The 17,280-nt window shown below is 40.7% G+C and overlaps 1 protein-coding gene across 3 annotated transcripts in view; it reads right to left on the bottom strand.

The window, feature by feature from the left end:
* Positions 1-17,280, bottom strand: part of efr3a (EFR3 homolog A (S. cerevisiae)) — a 237,755-nt gene that overhangs the window by 177,289 nt on the left and 43,186 nt on the right. For all 3 annotated transcript variants that reach the window (XM_052477338.1, XM_052477339.1, XM_052477340.1), the window contains exons 3-4: positions 7,674-7,750; positions 546-673 (exon numbers count right to left, since the gene is read on the bottom strand). In XM_052477338.1, coding sequence (XP_052333298.1) covers positions 546-673; positions 7,674-7,750 — 205 coding nt within the window. The remainder of the gene's footprint in view (positions 1-545; positions 674-7,673; positions 7,751-17,280) is intronic.

The following is a 17,280-nucleotide window of genomic DNA, read 5'->3' as shown; positions in this document are numbered from 1 at the left end:
CTGGAACATGTTCCAGTCTGTGCTAGCAAAACAGTCCTGTAGCTTAGCATCGGAGTCATCTGACCACTACCACATTGAGCGAGTCACTGGTGTTTCCTGCTTTAGTGTTTGCCAAATGGTTTGCCAAATGGAGGGTGAGCTTTGTACAGATCTCTGTGTGTGGAGTAAAGGTGGTCTAGAGTTCTCTTTTCCTCTGGTTGCACATTTAACATGCTGGTAGAAATGAGGTAAAACAGATTTAAGTTTTCCTGCATTAATTATTGGTGTCCTTTTCCCTGCATTAAAAGGACAATATACCATTGTTTTTAGAAAGACCATTTGGAAAATGTATTTCTATTGAGTGAATGTATATATTGGTTGTCTTAATTTTGATAAGATATGAAATTGTAATTAATTATTTGTTGATGTACAATTTTGGAAATACACAAAAACTTAATGTAAATGAAAATAATTATTATTTGAAGAAGAGGCCACAAGAAGACAGTTGATTAGTTTATTGGGGTAGGGGTTGTTTCAAGGTCAATGGTCACTCGAAGGTCACTTACCCGTAGCGGTGGCGGACCACATCTCGGCTCAGTCGCTCCGCCAGGTAGGCCCCAATCCTGTCCAACTTCTCCGGGGCTGAAACCGCGTAGAAGGTGAGCTTCTCCATGTCTGACTTGGACAGGCCATCCTGAAAGAGTAGTACACAAGGGGTTACAGTAGCACCAAACGTAAGAACATTGTCAGAAACTGAGGTAAAAGGAGAAGTATTGTTGTTTTTGTTATACGGGCATAATGAACATGATGCATTTGTTCAGTCCCCCTCATGGATTTCAAAGGAATGGAAAAGTGTAAGATATAGGGTGGAAAATCCCTCTAGCTTAAGTTTACAGCAATTGAAATACATGAGCGGAGTGAACAAATCAGGAAGAAGAGTGGAGAATCGGAATTCAGCGCTGTAGTAATACCATAAGGGTGGGTGGGGGCAAGTCATTTTCAGGAAAGGCAGTTCGAAAAGCAGATTCTGCCATTTTTTAAATAATTCTAGCCCAATCAGCACTTGAACTGGACAGGGAATTGAAAATGACCTTTCAATTCATGAGAAATGTCCAATTCAACAACACTACTCATTCAAGGGTTTCTCTTTAATTGTACTATTTACTACATTGAGGAATAATAGTGAAGACATCAAAACTATGAAATACATGGAGTCATGCAGTAAGCAAAAAAGTGTTAAACATTTTTTTTTTTTTTTAATTTAAAATGTAGATTCTTCAAAGTTGCCACGCTTTGCACACTCTTGGCATTCTCTCGACCAGCTTCACCTGGAATGCTTTTCCAACCGTTTTGAATGAGTTCCCACATATGCTGAGCACTTGTTGGCTGCTATTCCTTCACTCTGCGGTCCAACTCATCCCAAACCATCTGAATTGGGTTGAAGTTGGGTGATTGTGGGGGCCAGGTCATCTGATGCAGCACTCCATCACTCTCCTTATTGGTCAAATAGCCCTTAAGCAGACTGGAGGTGTGTTGGGTCATTGTCCTGTTGAAAAACAAATGATAGTGGGACTAAGTGCAAACCAGATTGGATGGCGTATCGCTGCAGAATGCTGTGGTAGCCATGCTGGTTAAGTTTGCCTTGAATACTACATTTATCACAGACTGTCACCAGTAAAGTATCCCCACACAACCACACCTCTCACAAAGATACGGCAGTTGGAACCAAAAATGTCCAATTTGGGTTTATCAGCCCAAAGGACACATTTCCACTGGTCTAATGTCCATTGCTCGTGTTTCTTGGACCAAGCAAGTCTCTTCTTATTATTGGTGTCCTTTAGTAGTGGTTTCTTTGCAGCAATTCGACCATGAAGGCCTGATTCATGCAGTCTCTTCTGAACAGTTGATGTTGAGATGTGTCTGTTACTTGAAATTTGTGAAGCATTTATTTGGGCTGAACATATCCTCTGCAGCAGAGGTAACTCTGGGTCTTCCTTTCCTGTGGCGGTCCTCGTGAGAGCCAGTTTCATCATAGCGCTTGATGGTTTTTGCGACTGCACTTGAAGAAACTTTCAAAGTTATTGAAATTTTCCAGATTGACTGACCTTCATGTCTTAAAGTAATGATAAATGACTGACCTTCATGTCTTAAAGTAATGATAAATGACTGACCTTCATGTCTTAAAGTAATGATAAATGACTGACCTTCATGTCTTAAAGTAATGATAAATGTCTGCCCTTCATGTCTTAAAGTAATGATAAATGACTGCCCTTCATGTCTTAAAGTAATGATAAATGACTGCCCTTCATGTCTTAAAGTAATGATAAATGACTGCCCTTCATGTCTTAAAGTAATGATAAATGACTGCCCTTCATGTCTTAAAGTAATGATAAATGACTGCCCTTCATGTCTTAAAGTAATGATAAATGACTGCCCTTCATGTCTTAAAGTAATGATAAATGACTGCCCTTCATGTCTTAAAGTAATGATAAATGACTGACCTTCATGTCTTAAAGTAATGATAAATGACTGCCTATCTTTGATTATTTGAGCTGTTCTTTCCATAATATGGACTTGGTCTTTTACCAAAACAAAGCTATCTTCTGTATACCAACACAACGGATTGGCTCAAACGCATTAAGAAAATAAATTCCACCAATTAACTTTAAACAAGGCACACCTGATAATTGAAATGCATTTCAGGTGACAAACTGTTAAGGGATTTTTGATCAATAATGACTAATTATGTATACATTTCAATCAGGACTGACTAATCAGAATACTATTATGTTACTGTATAGATATATGAATTTTCTTTTTATCGTAGTACTGAATATAATGTGTGTAAATATAATCAAGAATTAGAACAATGACTGTCTGTTCCTTGGTAGAAATGAATTAACTTCTCGTCAGACTGGCTAGAATGCTTATCTACACAGGACGACCTTGGCTCATAAATTATATTAAATTGGTGTGGGACGATGTGGGAAGGCTTGAGATACTGCCTTTGTACCAGGGTGAAGAAGAGACGGGACAGTTCGAAAACTAATGACGTCATTTTCAGTTTATAACCTGTGGTAAAATGTTCAGTACTCTCGAGAATAAACGCTAATGATTGATTTTGAGACTGGTCTCTGTCCATTTTATGCAAATAAGAGTCTTACAAATTCTTAGAAGTGGGCAGTGTTTAATTTAATTGGGTATTAAAACATGTAGGAATTTAATTCCAGTAACACAAACCTCATGAAGCTGGTTGAGAGAATGCCAAAAGAGTGCAAAGCTGTCCTCAAGGTAAGGGTGGCTACTTTGAAGAATCTCAAAAATAAAATGTGTTTAAATTAACACTTTTTTGGTTACTACATGGTTTCATATGTTCATATGATTCCGTATGTGTTATTTCATAGTTTTGATGTCTTCACTATTATTATACAATGTAGAAAATAGTAAAAATAAAGAAAAACCCTGGAATGAGTAGGTGTCCAAACTTATAATATAATATATGCCATTTAGCTGACGCTTTTATCCAAAGCGACTTACAGTCTACGTATGGGTGGTCCCGGGAATCGAACCCACTACCCTGGCGTTACAAGCGCCATGCTCTACCAACTGAGCCACAGAAGGACCACCTTATAACTGGTACTGTACGTCAACCCGATGTGTGGGCGGTGGAAGTTTTGGAGTGTTGTCCTTGAATTTAAATCATATAGCCGTTAACGTAAAGGTCAGATGGGGGACGGGAGAGAAAGAGTGTTTGAGAGTCGAGGTATTAAATCAAGGTTCAGAGGTAAATCACAGAGGTTAAGACATCGTTAAACGCTGCTGTCACGCGCTGGAACATGCGTGTTCAGATGGATGTCTGTCTGATGTAGAGGGAGGGTGTTCATTAAACTTGTGATCTCCTGACACTCTGGATGCATCCCAAAGAACACCCTATTCCCAATATAGTGCACTTCTTTTGGCAAGGGTCGCAGAGGGTTCTGCTCAAAAGTAGTGCACTATAAAGGGAATAGAGTACCATTTGGGATGCATGCTTTATGGCAAATCACATTCACTGTGCCCTTGCTTTCTCCCTATCAGTATGTTTTCTCCATCCCACACATACTGTGTGGGAGTGTGTGTGTGTGTGTGTGTGTGTGTGTGTGTGTGTGTGTGTGTGTGTGTGTGTGTGTGTGTGTGTGTGTGTGTGTGTGTGTTTGCATGACATGATGTCCTCCAAGCCCATTACAATGATAACATGCAATATTAAATAAAAATACATAATAAATAAAGTATTACATTATACTACACATACAATATTGGACAATGGACACTAATGTACACTATGCATAGGGTTGCAAAACTACAGATAATTTACCAAAGTTACTGTAAATGTCCTTTTTGTAATAAAAGTATGGCAATCTATGGAAACTTGGTAATTTATACTTGATTTAAAACATTTACATAAAACATAAAAATTTTCCTCAATCTGTATATATCCATGTCCATATTTACATGACTTTCTATCTGATAGACCATACGGTTCAAGAGAAAATAGCCTAATTAATTTTTAAAAGCATCTAATCAACAATGATATAATTTGCTATCAACTCTACAACCCTTCCAACTATTGCCTTTAAGAACTGTCACCAGTTTGGCCCCAAAACATTTACAACAAAAGACATAATAAATTAAATCAAAGTGTGTAAAACAAGGATATTCTACACCGAAACCCTCAAATTAAAAACACCAAGTTTTGGGGTTATTTTTATTACCGCTTTGGCATTCATTTTTCATATTAAAACATCTTATTTTTCATATATTCTACATGTTATGAATGTTACCTAAAATCCTTTAAAGTTACCAACAATATGGTAGTTTACTAGTCAATTTTGACATTTACCAGTAACATGCTCTCCCTTTGCAACCCTAACTATGCACATACTTCACTATATAGTAATGGAATATGGTCCATTACATTTTAACTGGGTCAATTCCTGAATTGACTGGGAATTCCCTTCATGAAATGACTGAGCTCATGTGGAATTTGCCCCCAACCCTGTGTTAGATTCTAGCCTGAAATATACTTATTAATAGTACCACACTAGAATGTATTGATTACTTTAAATGTATAAGGAATGATTATGTTGGGGTCAATGAAGGGTGAATAGGAACTGGGTGTATGGAAAGTTACTGAGTGAGACAAGGGGAAGTGCAGAAAGTTCATATTATGTCCCATGTTTCCAAGGAGGGAGGTGAAGGGCAATAGTTAGTGTTATAGAGTGATAAATGATGCTGACTCATCTAAGCAATAGGCGTCACTATCACTGGTCCTAGGTTGGTAACCGTTCTATGAGCAATAGAGAAAGTTAGTTGGTTATTGGTCTCCATGATAGTGGTGTAAATCGGTTCCTAATAAACGACAAGTAAAGATTACATCCTGTGTCCTCCAATTACATGCTAGTCTTTTCAAGATACTGCAGTTAGTCTCTTATAAGGCAGGCCAGCTGCGGAACCAGGGAGGAGCGAGGAATTCGGCTCGAGGTCAAGTCAACAGATGAAGTGAATAGAAACCCCCTGGGACGGGGGCCAGAGGGGCCCAATGCAACAATCCTCCTACTACAGTTCTATCTCAAAAACATTCACTTCCACACCCACGAAGGCTCTAGCATCAGGAAGGGTCATGACTACACCAGTGAAAGGAATCAATTAAGTTCCTGCCTCGCAACAGAGATGCATTGGCTGTCTAGATGTGCAAGGAGTTGACCCCGCCTAGTTGGAGGTAATAAATATATGCTGTTGTGTCATCATGCTTCGTCTTTGCAGCGGTTTGACCCAGTGGGTGAATAAACTTGGTTTGAGCTTTTTTTTGTTGTCGTCCGTTTTGAGTTTTTACTCTGTATGTTCAGAACTTGGTTGGAATATTTGAACTATTACTATAGTGAATTGAAAAGAGAGAGGAAGAGCACAATAAAGTGAAACCATTTTGGTAACACTTTCTATGAAGTACATATGTACAACATCATTTATGAGTTGCATGCACAGCTTCGCTTAAAATGCCCATATCATACATTGACACCGTCAAATAAAATGTTACCACGTCAGCTAACTCTCATGCATTTTTCTTTCTATTGTGGAAAATTATTCGCCCGGCTACTCATCCACATCGTTCCGGCAAACTGACCTTTCTTTTCCACGATGAGTCTGGATTTGCCTCCCTCTCCGATGATTTCTAGAACACATTCTGACCATTCTGATTGGTCCCAGGAAGCAATAGGTTGGGCCAGAGCCGGCCTACATGATGACGTTATCAACTTTGATACTCTGATTGGTTAGATTTGTTAGAGACTATCCAATTACTGATGCATTTGTTTTGTATAACACACCTCCTTTTAAAGTCACAAAAATGACTTCTAGGATGGCAGTTTCAGACCGACTGTCCGTAACAACAGAGAAACTAAATTCATCAGGCAAGAAGATGATCAGGCTCTACGTAAAGACTATAAAATACCAACTATAGTGTTTTATAATTGCACATAGAAAGTGTATCTGATACATCTACAACAGAGAGACTTCATTGTATGTCCTACACATTTTACACAAGGGGGAGAAAAGAGTCCCCAGAGTAATGTCGCCAGAGTATTTCTCCAGGACCTGCTCTGAGTGACTCCCCCTGCACCTGTTAGCATACACTAAAGGCCCTTGAGATTGAGACAGACACAGTGTGAGAGAGAACGAAAAGAGACTCCCTTGTGTATGTATTATTATGTGATTCTGCATACACACACATACACACACACACACACACACACACACACACACACACACACACACACACACACACACACACACACACACACACACTTTGCTTTTTCAAATTAAAAACAGGGTTAAGGACTCAAACAGCCGTTAATAAGTTGTCGTGTCAAGGTTATCAAAAGCGATGTCACACAAATAGATTTGTCAAACCATGACGGTTACGTGTCGCTTTACGGCAGGCCAATTATGGGTAATGTCTGAAATAACACCCTATTCCCTACATAGTGCACTACGTTTGACCAAAAATTATGTTTGAACTTGAGGCAAATTTCTCATCATAACAGCGACACAGGGTCTCTAAAGCACGCTAAGCACTGGAGTAACAATGGGCTCGGATGCATGCACTACCACACAATCCTATTTGTGTTATCAAGTTGGTTGTAGTGACAGCTATTTAGTAAATGGCTTGTTATCGCTATGATAAACTGTTAGAGTGCAATGGTTAGGACTAGATGTGTTAATATTAGTCTGTCAGCTGATGATGACCATTGTTCATCATGACAGTTTAGGGCTGTAGGCAATTTTTTAAATCGTGAGATTTAATTATGATAATGAGATGGTGTTTTGCCATTTACGCGTCATAGGCAAATATAGATTTTGAAAGACGGTTGGAAACTAAAAGGAAATCCTTTGAAGAAGTCAAATGAGCTTTGAGGTCACACACTCCATGACTACAAAATTACATGACTACAAAATTATAACCTACGCTTCCCGAAATGTTTGTTTGGCAGTCGTGTATGCTACTTTGAAGGCTTTTCCACTCAGTCTAGGGAAAAACTACAGGAAAGGATTGACATTTTAAACAAATGTCTATAACACATCTTTGGTTATAGACATTGAAATGAATGTCATTAAAATGTCTTGTCAAATGCATCTTGTAACAGAGGTAAAATACTCACTTTGGGGTCCTCTGGGAAGATGTTATCAACCAGGCGTTTGTACCTGGGCCTCAGGGGTCCACAGCAGCCACACACACCTGGAACACAAAACATACTAATTTTTAAAAAACACAACAATAAAACATAAATTATGATTATCATCTGATCCCAACATTGCATCAATAAATACCATATCACTACTCTATAAATTACCACGCATCATTAATATGGGTATTTCAATTTTGCCTCGACTGTTTATGTACAGCGACTGTCCCTACACGCTGAATCTTGACCTTAAAAGCAAGAAAGCTACAAAATAGAATGGAATAGGGTAAAAAAATGTAATTAAGGCAAATTAGTATTAACGTCACTCAGTTGAATGATCAGCATTAACCAATAACTCAGAGTGACAGGCGACAAAGTGTGTGCGCGAGCGTGTGCAAGAAAGAAAAAAAAAAGAGATTGAATGCGTTTGTGCACATGCATGCATGTTTGCTCACGCCCAAGTGTGTGTGTGTGTGTGTGTGTGTGTGTGTGTGTGTGTGTTCAATTCACATTCATGGCCAGTACGAGGCCATTGTCCATCTTCAGAGAAACGTCAGAGCTAGGGTGTTTTACAGATCTCAGGATGCAGTGGACCAAAGCAAAGGTAAAATAACAAGTCAGTCCTGTGACAACAGATCAATGTGGAGAGGTGTTTCGCATTAAGAACAGAGCCCAACACTATGGCCACATTTTATATAACGGCTTCAGGAAAGAAACAATAAGAAACACAGCGCAGCGGTCTAAGGCACAGCGTCGCAGAGCGAGAGGCGTCACTACAGACCCGGGTTCCATCTCAGGCTGTGTCGCGGGCCAGCCACGACTGGAAGACCCCTGAGGCGGTGCACAATTGGCCCAGCATCATCCGGGGTTAGGGGAGGGTTTGGCCCGGCTGGAATGTCCTTGTTCCATCGCGTTCTAGCGACTCCTTGTGGCAGCCAGGCGCATGCACGCTGACTTCGGTCACCAGCTGTACTGGGTTTCTGCCGACACATTGGTGCAACTGGCTTCTGCGTTAAGCAAGCAGTGTGTCAAGAAGCATTGCTGCTCAGTGGGGTCATGTTTCGGAGGAGCTCTCGACCTTCGCCTTTCCTGAGTCCGTAAGGAGTTGCAGCGATGGGACAAGACTAAACTACCAATTACATAATCATTGGGGACAAAAAAAAATAAAAAAATGGGGTAAAAAGTACCAAAAAAAAATTAAATAAAAAGTTCAACCATATAATTTTACTTTACACACAAAACAATGAACAGTAACACTTTCTATAATAAAGGGCAACAACGCAAAAAAAACCTACTTATTTGGTTGAAAATGTCCTATGTATCGTCGATATTAGAAACATTAATTCCAGCGCCAAAATGTAGCATTATTAAAAGTAGCATTATTTTGGTGATAGTCAGTGAGTAGATTCCAAAACGGAGTTTTGTAACTAATGTCGTCACAGTGCAGAAAGTATTCATATCCCTAGACTTATTCCACATTGTTGTGTTACAAGCCTGAATTCAAAACGGATTAAATTGGGGGAGGGGGTTCTCACCCATCTAATAATAATAATAATATATGCCATTTAGCTGACGCTTTTATCCAAAGCGACTTACAGTCATGTGTGCATACATTCTACGTATGGGTGGTCCCGGGAATCGAACCCACTACCCTGGCGTTACAAGCGCCATGCTCTACCAACTGAGCTACAGTAGGAACACACACACACACACACAATAAACCATAAGTGAAAACATGTTTTAAGAAACTTTAGCAAATTTATTGGAAATGCTATACAGAAATATCTCATTTACGTAGGTATTTACACCCCAGAGTGGAAGCACCTTCAGGCAGCGATTACAGTTGTGAGTCTAAGAGCTTTCCACACCTGGATTGGGCAACATTTGCCCATAATTTGTACAGTATTTTGCCAACACACTGACTCAACTCCAGCCACTTTAATAAGGGGAAATGTAAAATATATCAATAGCCACTTTAAACATGGAATACCCATGGAATACCACAGGCTCTCCTGGCTGAAGCCCATGCTTGAGAGATACAGTATAAGCATTCTGTTCCACAAAGACTAGTCCACAACCCATTAATGAACTAATATCAGCCTATTGTATTGGGGTTTAAAAAAGGATAGGTGATGACATTTGTTTGCAAGAAAGTAACATCTAAGCAATGAAGCTATGAATAAGACCGTAGCCTAGAGAGTAACTGGAGAAGAATGCAATTGTTGAATTTACAGTTGAAGTCGGAAGTTTACATACACATAGGTTGGAGTCATTAAAACGTGTTTTTCCAACCACTCCACGAAGTTCTCGTTAAACAAACTGCCATTTTTTTCCCGTCAGTTAGGACATCTACAGTGTGCATGACAAGTAATTTCTCCAACAATTGTTTACAGACATGAACTCACTATCACAACTCCGGTGGGACAGAAGTTTACATACACTAAGTTGACTGTGCCTTTAAACAGCTTGGAAAATTCCAACAAATGATGGCATGGCTTTAGAAGCTTCTGATAGGCTAATTGACATTTCAGTCAATTGGGGGTGTACCTGTGGATGTATTTTAAGGCCAAACTTCAAATTCAGTGCCTCTTCACTTGACATCATGGGAAAATCTAAAGAAATCAGCCAAGACCTCAGAAAATAATTGTAGACCTCCAAAAGTCTGGAACTTGATCACAAGGTTGACCCAAACACCTGAAGGTACCACGTTCATCTGTACAAACAATAGTACGCAAGTATAAACACCATGGGACCACGCAGCCGTCATACCGCTCAAGAAGGAGACGCCTTCTGTCTCTGAGAGATGAGCGTACTTGTGTGAAAAGTGCAAATCAATCCCAGAACAATAGCGAAGGACCTTGTGACGATGCTGGAAGAAACAGGTACAAAAGTATCTATATCCACAGTAAAATGAGTCCTATATCGACATAACCTGAAAGGCCGTTCAGCAAGGAAGAAGCCACTGCTCCAAAACTGCCATAAAAAAAGCCAGACTACGGTTTGCAACTGCACATGGGGACAAAGATTGTACTTTTTGGAGAAATGTCCTCTGGTCTGATGAAACAAAAATAGAACTGTTTGGCCATAATGACCATCGTTATGTTTGGAGGAAAAAGGGGAACGCTTACAAGCCGAAGAACACCATCCCAACTGTGAAGCACGGGGGTGGCAGCATCATGTTGTGGGGATGCTTTGCTGCGGGAGGGACTGGTGCACTTCACAAAATAGATGGCGTCATGAGAAGGAAAATTATGTGGCTATATTGAAGCAGCATCTCAAGACATCAGTCAGGAAGTTATAGCTTGGTTGCAAATGAGTCTTCCAATTGGACAATACACCCAAGCAAACTTCCAAAGTTGTAGCAAAATGGCTTAAGGACAACAAAGTCAAGGTATTGGAGGGGCCATCACAAAGCCAATCACTCAATCCTATAGAAAATTTGTGGGAAGAATTGAAAAAGTGTGTGCGAGCAAGGAGGCCTATAAACCTGACTCAGTTACACCAGCTCTGTCAGGAGGAATTGGCCAAAATTCACCCAACTTATTGTGGGAAACTTGTGGATGGCTACCCGAAACTTTGACCCAAGTTAAACAATTTAAAGGCAATGCTACCAAATACTGAGTGTATGTAAACTTCTGACCCACTGGGAATGTGATGAAAGAAATCATTCTCTCTACTATTATTGTGACATTTCACATTGTTAAAATACAGTGGTGATCCTAACTGACCTAAGACGGGGAATTTTTCCAAGGATTAAATATCAGGAATTGTGAGAAAGTGAGTTTAAATGTATTTGGCTAAGGTGTATGTAAACTTCAGACTTCAACTGTATATAGATATCCTAAACTAAATTGTTTTGATAATTTTCAAATGTAGCAACAGGTCCATCTAGAATGAACAACAATTTACATAATACCATAGAGGCAGTGTTCTATCGATATAACAATGTCCGCCTTTCATTGTCATTCCCAGCTGTTACACATACTGTTACAAAATGCCTATCTGCATTTTGTCTGGTGGCAATGGGGCTACCTTGGCAAAAAAGGTGGTCGTATCTACATGTGTGGTGTCCCGTATACAACAGGAGTTCCCTGATCCTGGTGCAAAATACATATGGTTTCTCCCTCCCCATATTTACTAATACCATTCAATTCAATAATAAAAAAGACAACACAAGTAAAAGTTGTGTCCAGTAAAAGTTTAATGCCGAGCGCCAGGTCTCTCTCCATTTAGAAACGTCAATATCAAGCCTGTCTGTCTGTCAGTCAGGACTTCATCACATCATCTTGCAAATCTCCATGTGCTGGCTCTATAAATGTTTCCATGAACACATACACACACAGTTACTGTTCTACTAACAATGGCCGTTAGGTAATATCTGAAACACAAACGGGTACTATGTTGAAGTTTGAACAGGTCAGATACAACTGTCCCAACTGTGGTCTCCCTATCAAATGAATGAGGCGGAAATATGGCAAAAGAGTTTGTCAGTGACACATGGAATGAAAATGGTGTTGCTATTACTGGACATTTGTGCTGTACAGTATTATTAGTAATCACGTTCTTGTGGATGGTGTTGAGTGCCATGTCTCTCTGCATCTCTGAACACATGCACACAGTCACAGTTCTATTACTAATGGCAGTTATATCTGACACAAACATACAGTGCCTTCGGAAAGTATTCAGACCCTTTGACTTTTTTCACATTTTGTTAAGTTCTTATTCTAAAACTGATTCAATTGTAGTTTTTTTCCTCATCAATCTACACACAATATCCCATAATGACAAAGCAAAAAAAGGTTTTTAGAAATGTCTGCTAATTCATAAAATAAAAAAAACTGATACTTCAGAATTTAGACCCTTTACTCAGTACTTTGTTGAAGCACCTTTAGCAGTGATTACAGCATTGAGTCTTCTTGGGCATGTCACTACAAGCTTGTCACATCTGTATTTGGAGAGTTTCTCCCATTCTTCTCTGCAGATCCTCTCAAGCTCTGTCAGGTTGGACAGGGAGCGTTGCAGCACAGCTATTTTCAGGTACCTCCAGAGATGTTTGATCGGGTTCAAGTCCGCGCTCTGGCTGGGCCACTCAAGGACATTCAGACACTTGTCCCGAAGCCGCTCCTGCGTTGTGTTGGCTGTGTGCTTAGGGTCGTTGTCCTGTTGGAACATGAACCTTTGCCCCAGTCGGAGGTCCTGAGCACCCAGGAGCAAGTTTTCATCAAGGATCTTTCTGTACTTTGCTCCGTTCATTTTTGCCTTCATCCTGACGAGTCTCCCAGGCCCTGCCGCTGAAAAACATCCCCGCAGCATGATGCTGCCACCACCATGCTTCACCGTAGGGATGGTGCCAGGTTTCCTCCAGACGTGACGCTTGGCATTCAGGCCAAATAGTTCAATCTTGGTTCCTGACCAGAGAATCCTGTCTGTCATGGTCTGAGAGTCTTTAGGTGCCTTTTGGCAAACTCCAAGCGGGCTGTCACGTGCCTTTTACTGAGGAGTGGCTTCCATCTGGCCACTCTACCATAGAAGGCCTGATTGGTGGATCGTTGTCCTTCCGGAAGGAAGAACTCCAGAGCTCTGTCAGAGTGACCATCGGGTTCTTGGGTCACCACTCTGACCAAGGACCTTGTCTCCCAACTGCTCTAGGAAGAGTCTTGGTGGTTCCAAACTTCATCATTCTTAAAATGGAAGGAGGCCACTGTATTCTTGGGGACCTTCAATGCTGCAGACATTTTTTTAGTACCCTTCCCCAGATTTGTGCCTCGACACAATCCCATCTTGGAGCTCTACGGACAATTCCTTCGACCTCATGGCTTGTTTTTTGGTCAGACATTCTTGCTCATCTGTGGGACCTTATATAGACAGGTGTATACCTTTCCAACGCATGTCCAATCAATTTGAATGTACCACCTGAGCTCAATTTCAAGTCTCATAGCAAAAGGTCTGAATACTTATGTTTTTTTTATACATTTGTATGAACCTGTTTTTATGTTGTCATTATGGGGTATTGTGTGTAGATTGCTGAGGCATTATTCTTATATAATCCATTTCAGAATAAGAGTCAAGGGGTCCGAATACTTTCCGAAGGCACTGCATACCATGTTGAATTTTGAACAGGTCCGACTAAACCAACCTAATTATGTCCTCCCTATCGACAACCTGGAGACGGGGAGGCAAGAGGTGAGGCTGGAGGTGAGGTCTTTGACAGAGGCCGAATTGATGGGCAAAGGAGCATAGATCTGCTCCTGGCTCATCGAAGATACTGCTCGGTCAGACACACACCACTGATTACATTATCGATGGTGGTTATGATTAGCCTGGTGGAACCAACCTGGTCGTTGCATTCACCTTCCCGTTTCACTTCAGATACGATAAAATGTGAAATCGAATGCAGTGAGGGCATGTTTGGATGATGCTGAAGGGGTACCCCTCTCTGGTCTTCTCTGTGGTGCATGTTTTGCTGTAAACTGGACATCTCTCGAACAACTGCAGCAGGCAATCTTATGAGGTGGTGTTGACTGTGAGGACCTGTGACAGGGTGATATATAGACAGCCAAGTGGTAAATGCCATTTTGTTCTAAAGAAAGGAGAAGCTTTTTTTTATGATGCGCTTCACAACCAAAAAGGACTCTACTAGCTGCATCTGCTTTGCTGGGGGAATTAGCCTACTAATTTAGATTATGACTTTTCACATAACATACACTACCTGTCCTAGTCGAAGCCGTTTTGTCATCACGGCAGTAACTCGGGTCACTATCAAAGGCCTGTCCTTTTCCATAGGAGTCGAGGGAGAGTCTGGCAACAACGGAGGTGGTGTCACAAGGGTAATTGTGTCGCATGACACTTAGTCGGAGGTCTTGCCTGACAAGCTGTGAAATGGCAAGTGAACAGTGAATTCAATTATTGTTGGAGGTCACTAAACCATTGCAATCACATTGCTGGATATGTTACGATACCCCCCCCCGTGGTTTCTTATGGTAGGTCCCGGCATCCGTTCATGACCAGGGGATCAGTCTGGCACCCAACTATGCACTTTGTCTAACAGAAAAACAGGGTCAACGACTGTCATCAACCCTCAATTATAGACATAGTTTGAGAAATAAAGTTACCTTGTTTGGATGCTAAATCTACGCTTAAACAGATGTAGGCTGACTGGCTCGAGATGGAAGTAGATTCAGGCCGGTGACGCCATTATACTATGAAACCAGCTATGACAAGTTTTGCTATGGCCCTGGGATGGCTTGAGTTTGTTGCTGCTCGTTAGTACATTGTTGTAGTCAGACATGAGTTAGCTAGTACCACCATAGCTGCATCCAATATGAATGTGTGCCCGAGACATGGGTCGGACCTCGGAGGCTAATGTGACTGTTTCGAAATTAATACACAAAAATGTAGGGCTCTATTCAATCTGTAAAGATGAAGCATTACATTTTCCACGATATAAACGTAAAAAGGTAATTTCTGAATTGAGAAGCGTTTACCGTGAACGCAGTCTCAGCTAGAGTCGGATTGCCTTAGTGGCATGGAAATAGGATAACATATAATTAATAGGAAACCGCCATATTATGATGTAGTCAAATTCATTATAGAGGTGGCAATTACTGTTACTAGCAAGTTTGTAAAAAAAAAATAGCGAGCAATGCTAAAATAGGTTAAATACAGTGGTCCCCTCAAACTTAAGTTAGCTGGCTAAAGTTATACTGCATCTAAAGTCAATCTAGCTGGCTAAAGTTATACAGCATCTAAAGTCAATCTGGCTGGCTAAAGTTATACTGCATCTAAAGTCAATCTGGCGACATCACAATCATTAAAAAAGGTTCTTGTTTTGTAATATTTGTGTGTTTCAAAGCAAAATCGGCGTTGTACCGAGTTAGTTACCTAGCTGGCTAACGTTAGCCTCCGTTAGCCTAGATCGTTAGGGTAGCTAGCTAGCTAACATCACTCGTCACTATCATCACTTGCGTAGCTGACAATGATTATCAAAATCTACAGACGCACAACCAGCCATTCGTGACCTAGCTACCTGTATACTCACCACCACTGGGGACCAACCAACTCCAACCAACTTCCGCGTGATAGGTTCTATCGGCAGGGCATGCAAACCAGTTGGCTGTGTATCCTGCTGGTAGCATGCATTGCATGGTCAATCCATACAGGGCTACTCAGTTTAAAATGGCAGGGATCCTTTGAAAGTATTGGGGGGCGATGAAACAACGGAGCCCCACTTAATGAACAGAACAAAGCGGGCTGAGGGGCGATTTGCATGTGGAGTTTGGCAAAAGGGGGCATGATTTGTTAACATTGTAAACCAAACCCAACCTTAAATTTACTCGATGTGACACACTAAATGTTCCAAACTCTATTTTAGACAAGTCTGAGTTTATTACTCACTTTGTAGTCAATTCTAAAACTAGAATAAATGTTTCGGACTCATATTGATGCTACATAGGCCATTTTCAAAAGGGATTAGTTGATTTATAGGGGCAGTCGCTCTGTAATGACAAACGTTTTAATTATCTGAGTACTAAAGTGGGTACTCTAAAAAGATGGCGGATGAGACAGATTACGCACCAGTAAAGAGACGGAGAAGAAAAGAAGAAAAAAATCGATCATTACTGCTAACAGGTCTTTGACAAAACCACTCTTCAAAGATCAAAACAAACTTCTGCAAAAGCATTTCCCAGCTGCCCCTTCCCTGACACTTCTAGCGCAGAGGCGCTTTCTGGTATACAATACATTCTCATCATACAGGTAAAGCGAGGTCACTTTAACACCTAAGCAAAGTTATCTTCCTGGCACAAGGGAGCTTGACAGATCCCCAGGGCTCAAGAGTCATAAACTTCATTAATGCAGTGTATCAAAAGCCAGTCAGCAGGCAACCTTTCCCAGGCCCAGCCTGTAAGATGGTCATTATGGAGCTGGCAATTACCTGCCACATTAAAGCACAGAGGAAAGCATGGAGCCTGTGAATGTGTGTTAGTTAGTTAGCTTAATGGACGACTCAGCCCATAGGTTACGTCCCAAATGGCACCCTAATCCCTATGAAGTGCACTACTTTTGACCAGGGACCTATGGTAGGGACACAAGGAATAGGGTGCCATGTGGGAAGCCATAAGCCTCACAGTGCCAGCTTTGAGTGAAACTGCGAAGGACTGGGGGATTAAAATAACCTTTGTTTATCCAGAAGGCATTCCAAGAAGCAATTCTTGTCTTTCTTTATAATGGCTCTTTCAATAACAACCAGGTCAGGGAACAGTTGGTAGGAACATAAGGTAACCCTCCTTCGCAAGACGTTCATGGCAACATTATAATAATGATTTGACAGATGTTATGAATAGTAAAGACAAGAGATGTTATGACTGATACATGCAGTATACAACATATCAATGACAAGCTGTGGATGATTTGTTAATGATAATTGAGTGTTATTGTGTTGGTTTGGTTAAGGGGCTTGAGTTTTTCCATATACAGTACTAGTCAAAAGTTTGGACACCTACTCATTCAAGGGTTTTTGTTTATTTTTACTATTTTCTACATTGAAGAATCTCAAATATAAAATACATATTTTTTTGGTTGCTAC

The sequence above is a fragment of the Oncorhynchus keta genome, chromosome 23, assembly GCF_023373465.1.
Source record: "Oncorhynchus keta strain PuntledgeMale-10-30-2019 chromosome 23, Oket_V2, whole genome shotgun sequence".
Lineage (NCBI taxonomy): Eukaryota > Metazoa > Chordata > Actinopteri > Salmoniformes > Salmonidae > Oncorhynchus > Oncorhynchus keta.
This window is presented reverse-complemented; position numbering and strand designations above follow the sequence as displayed.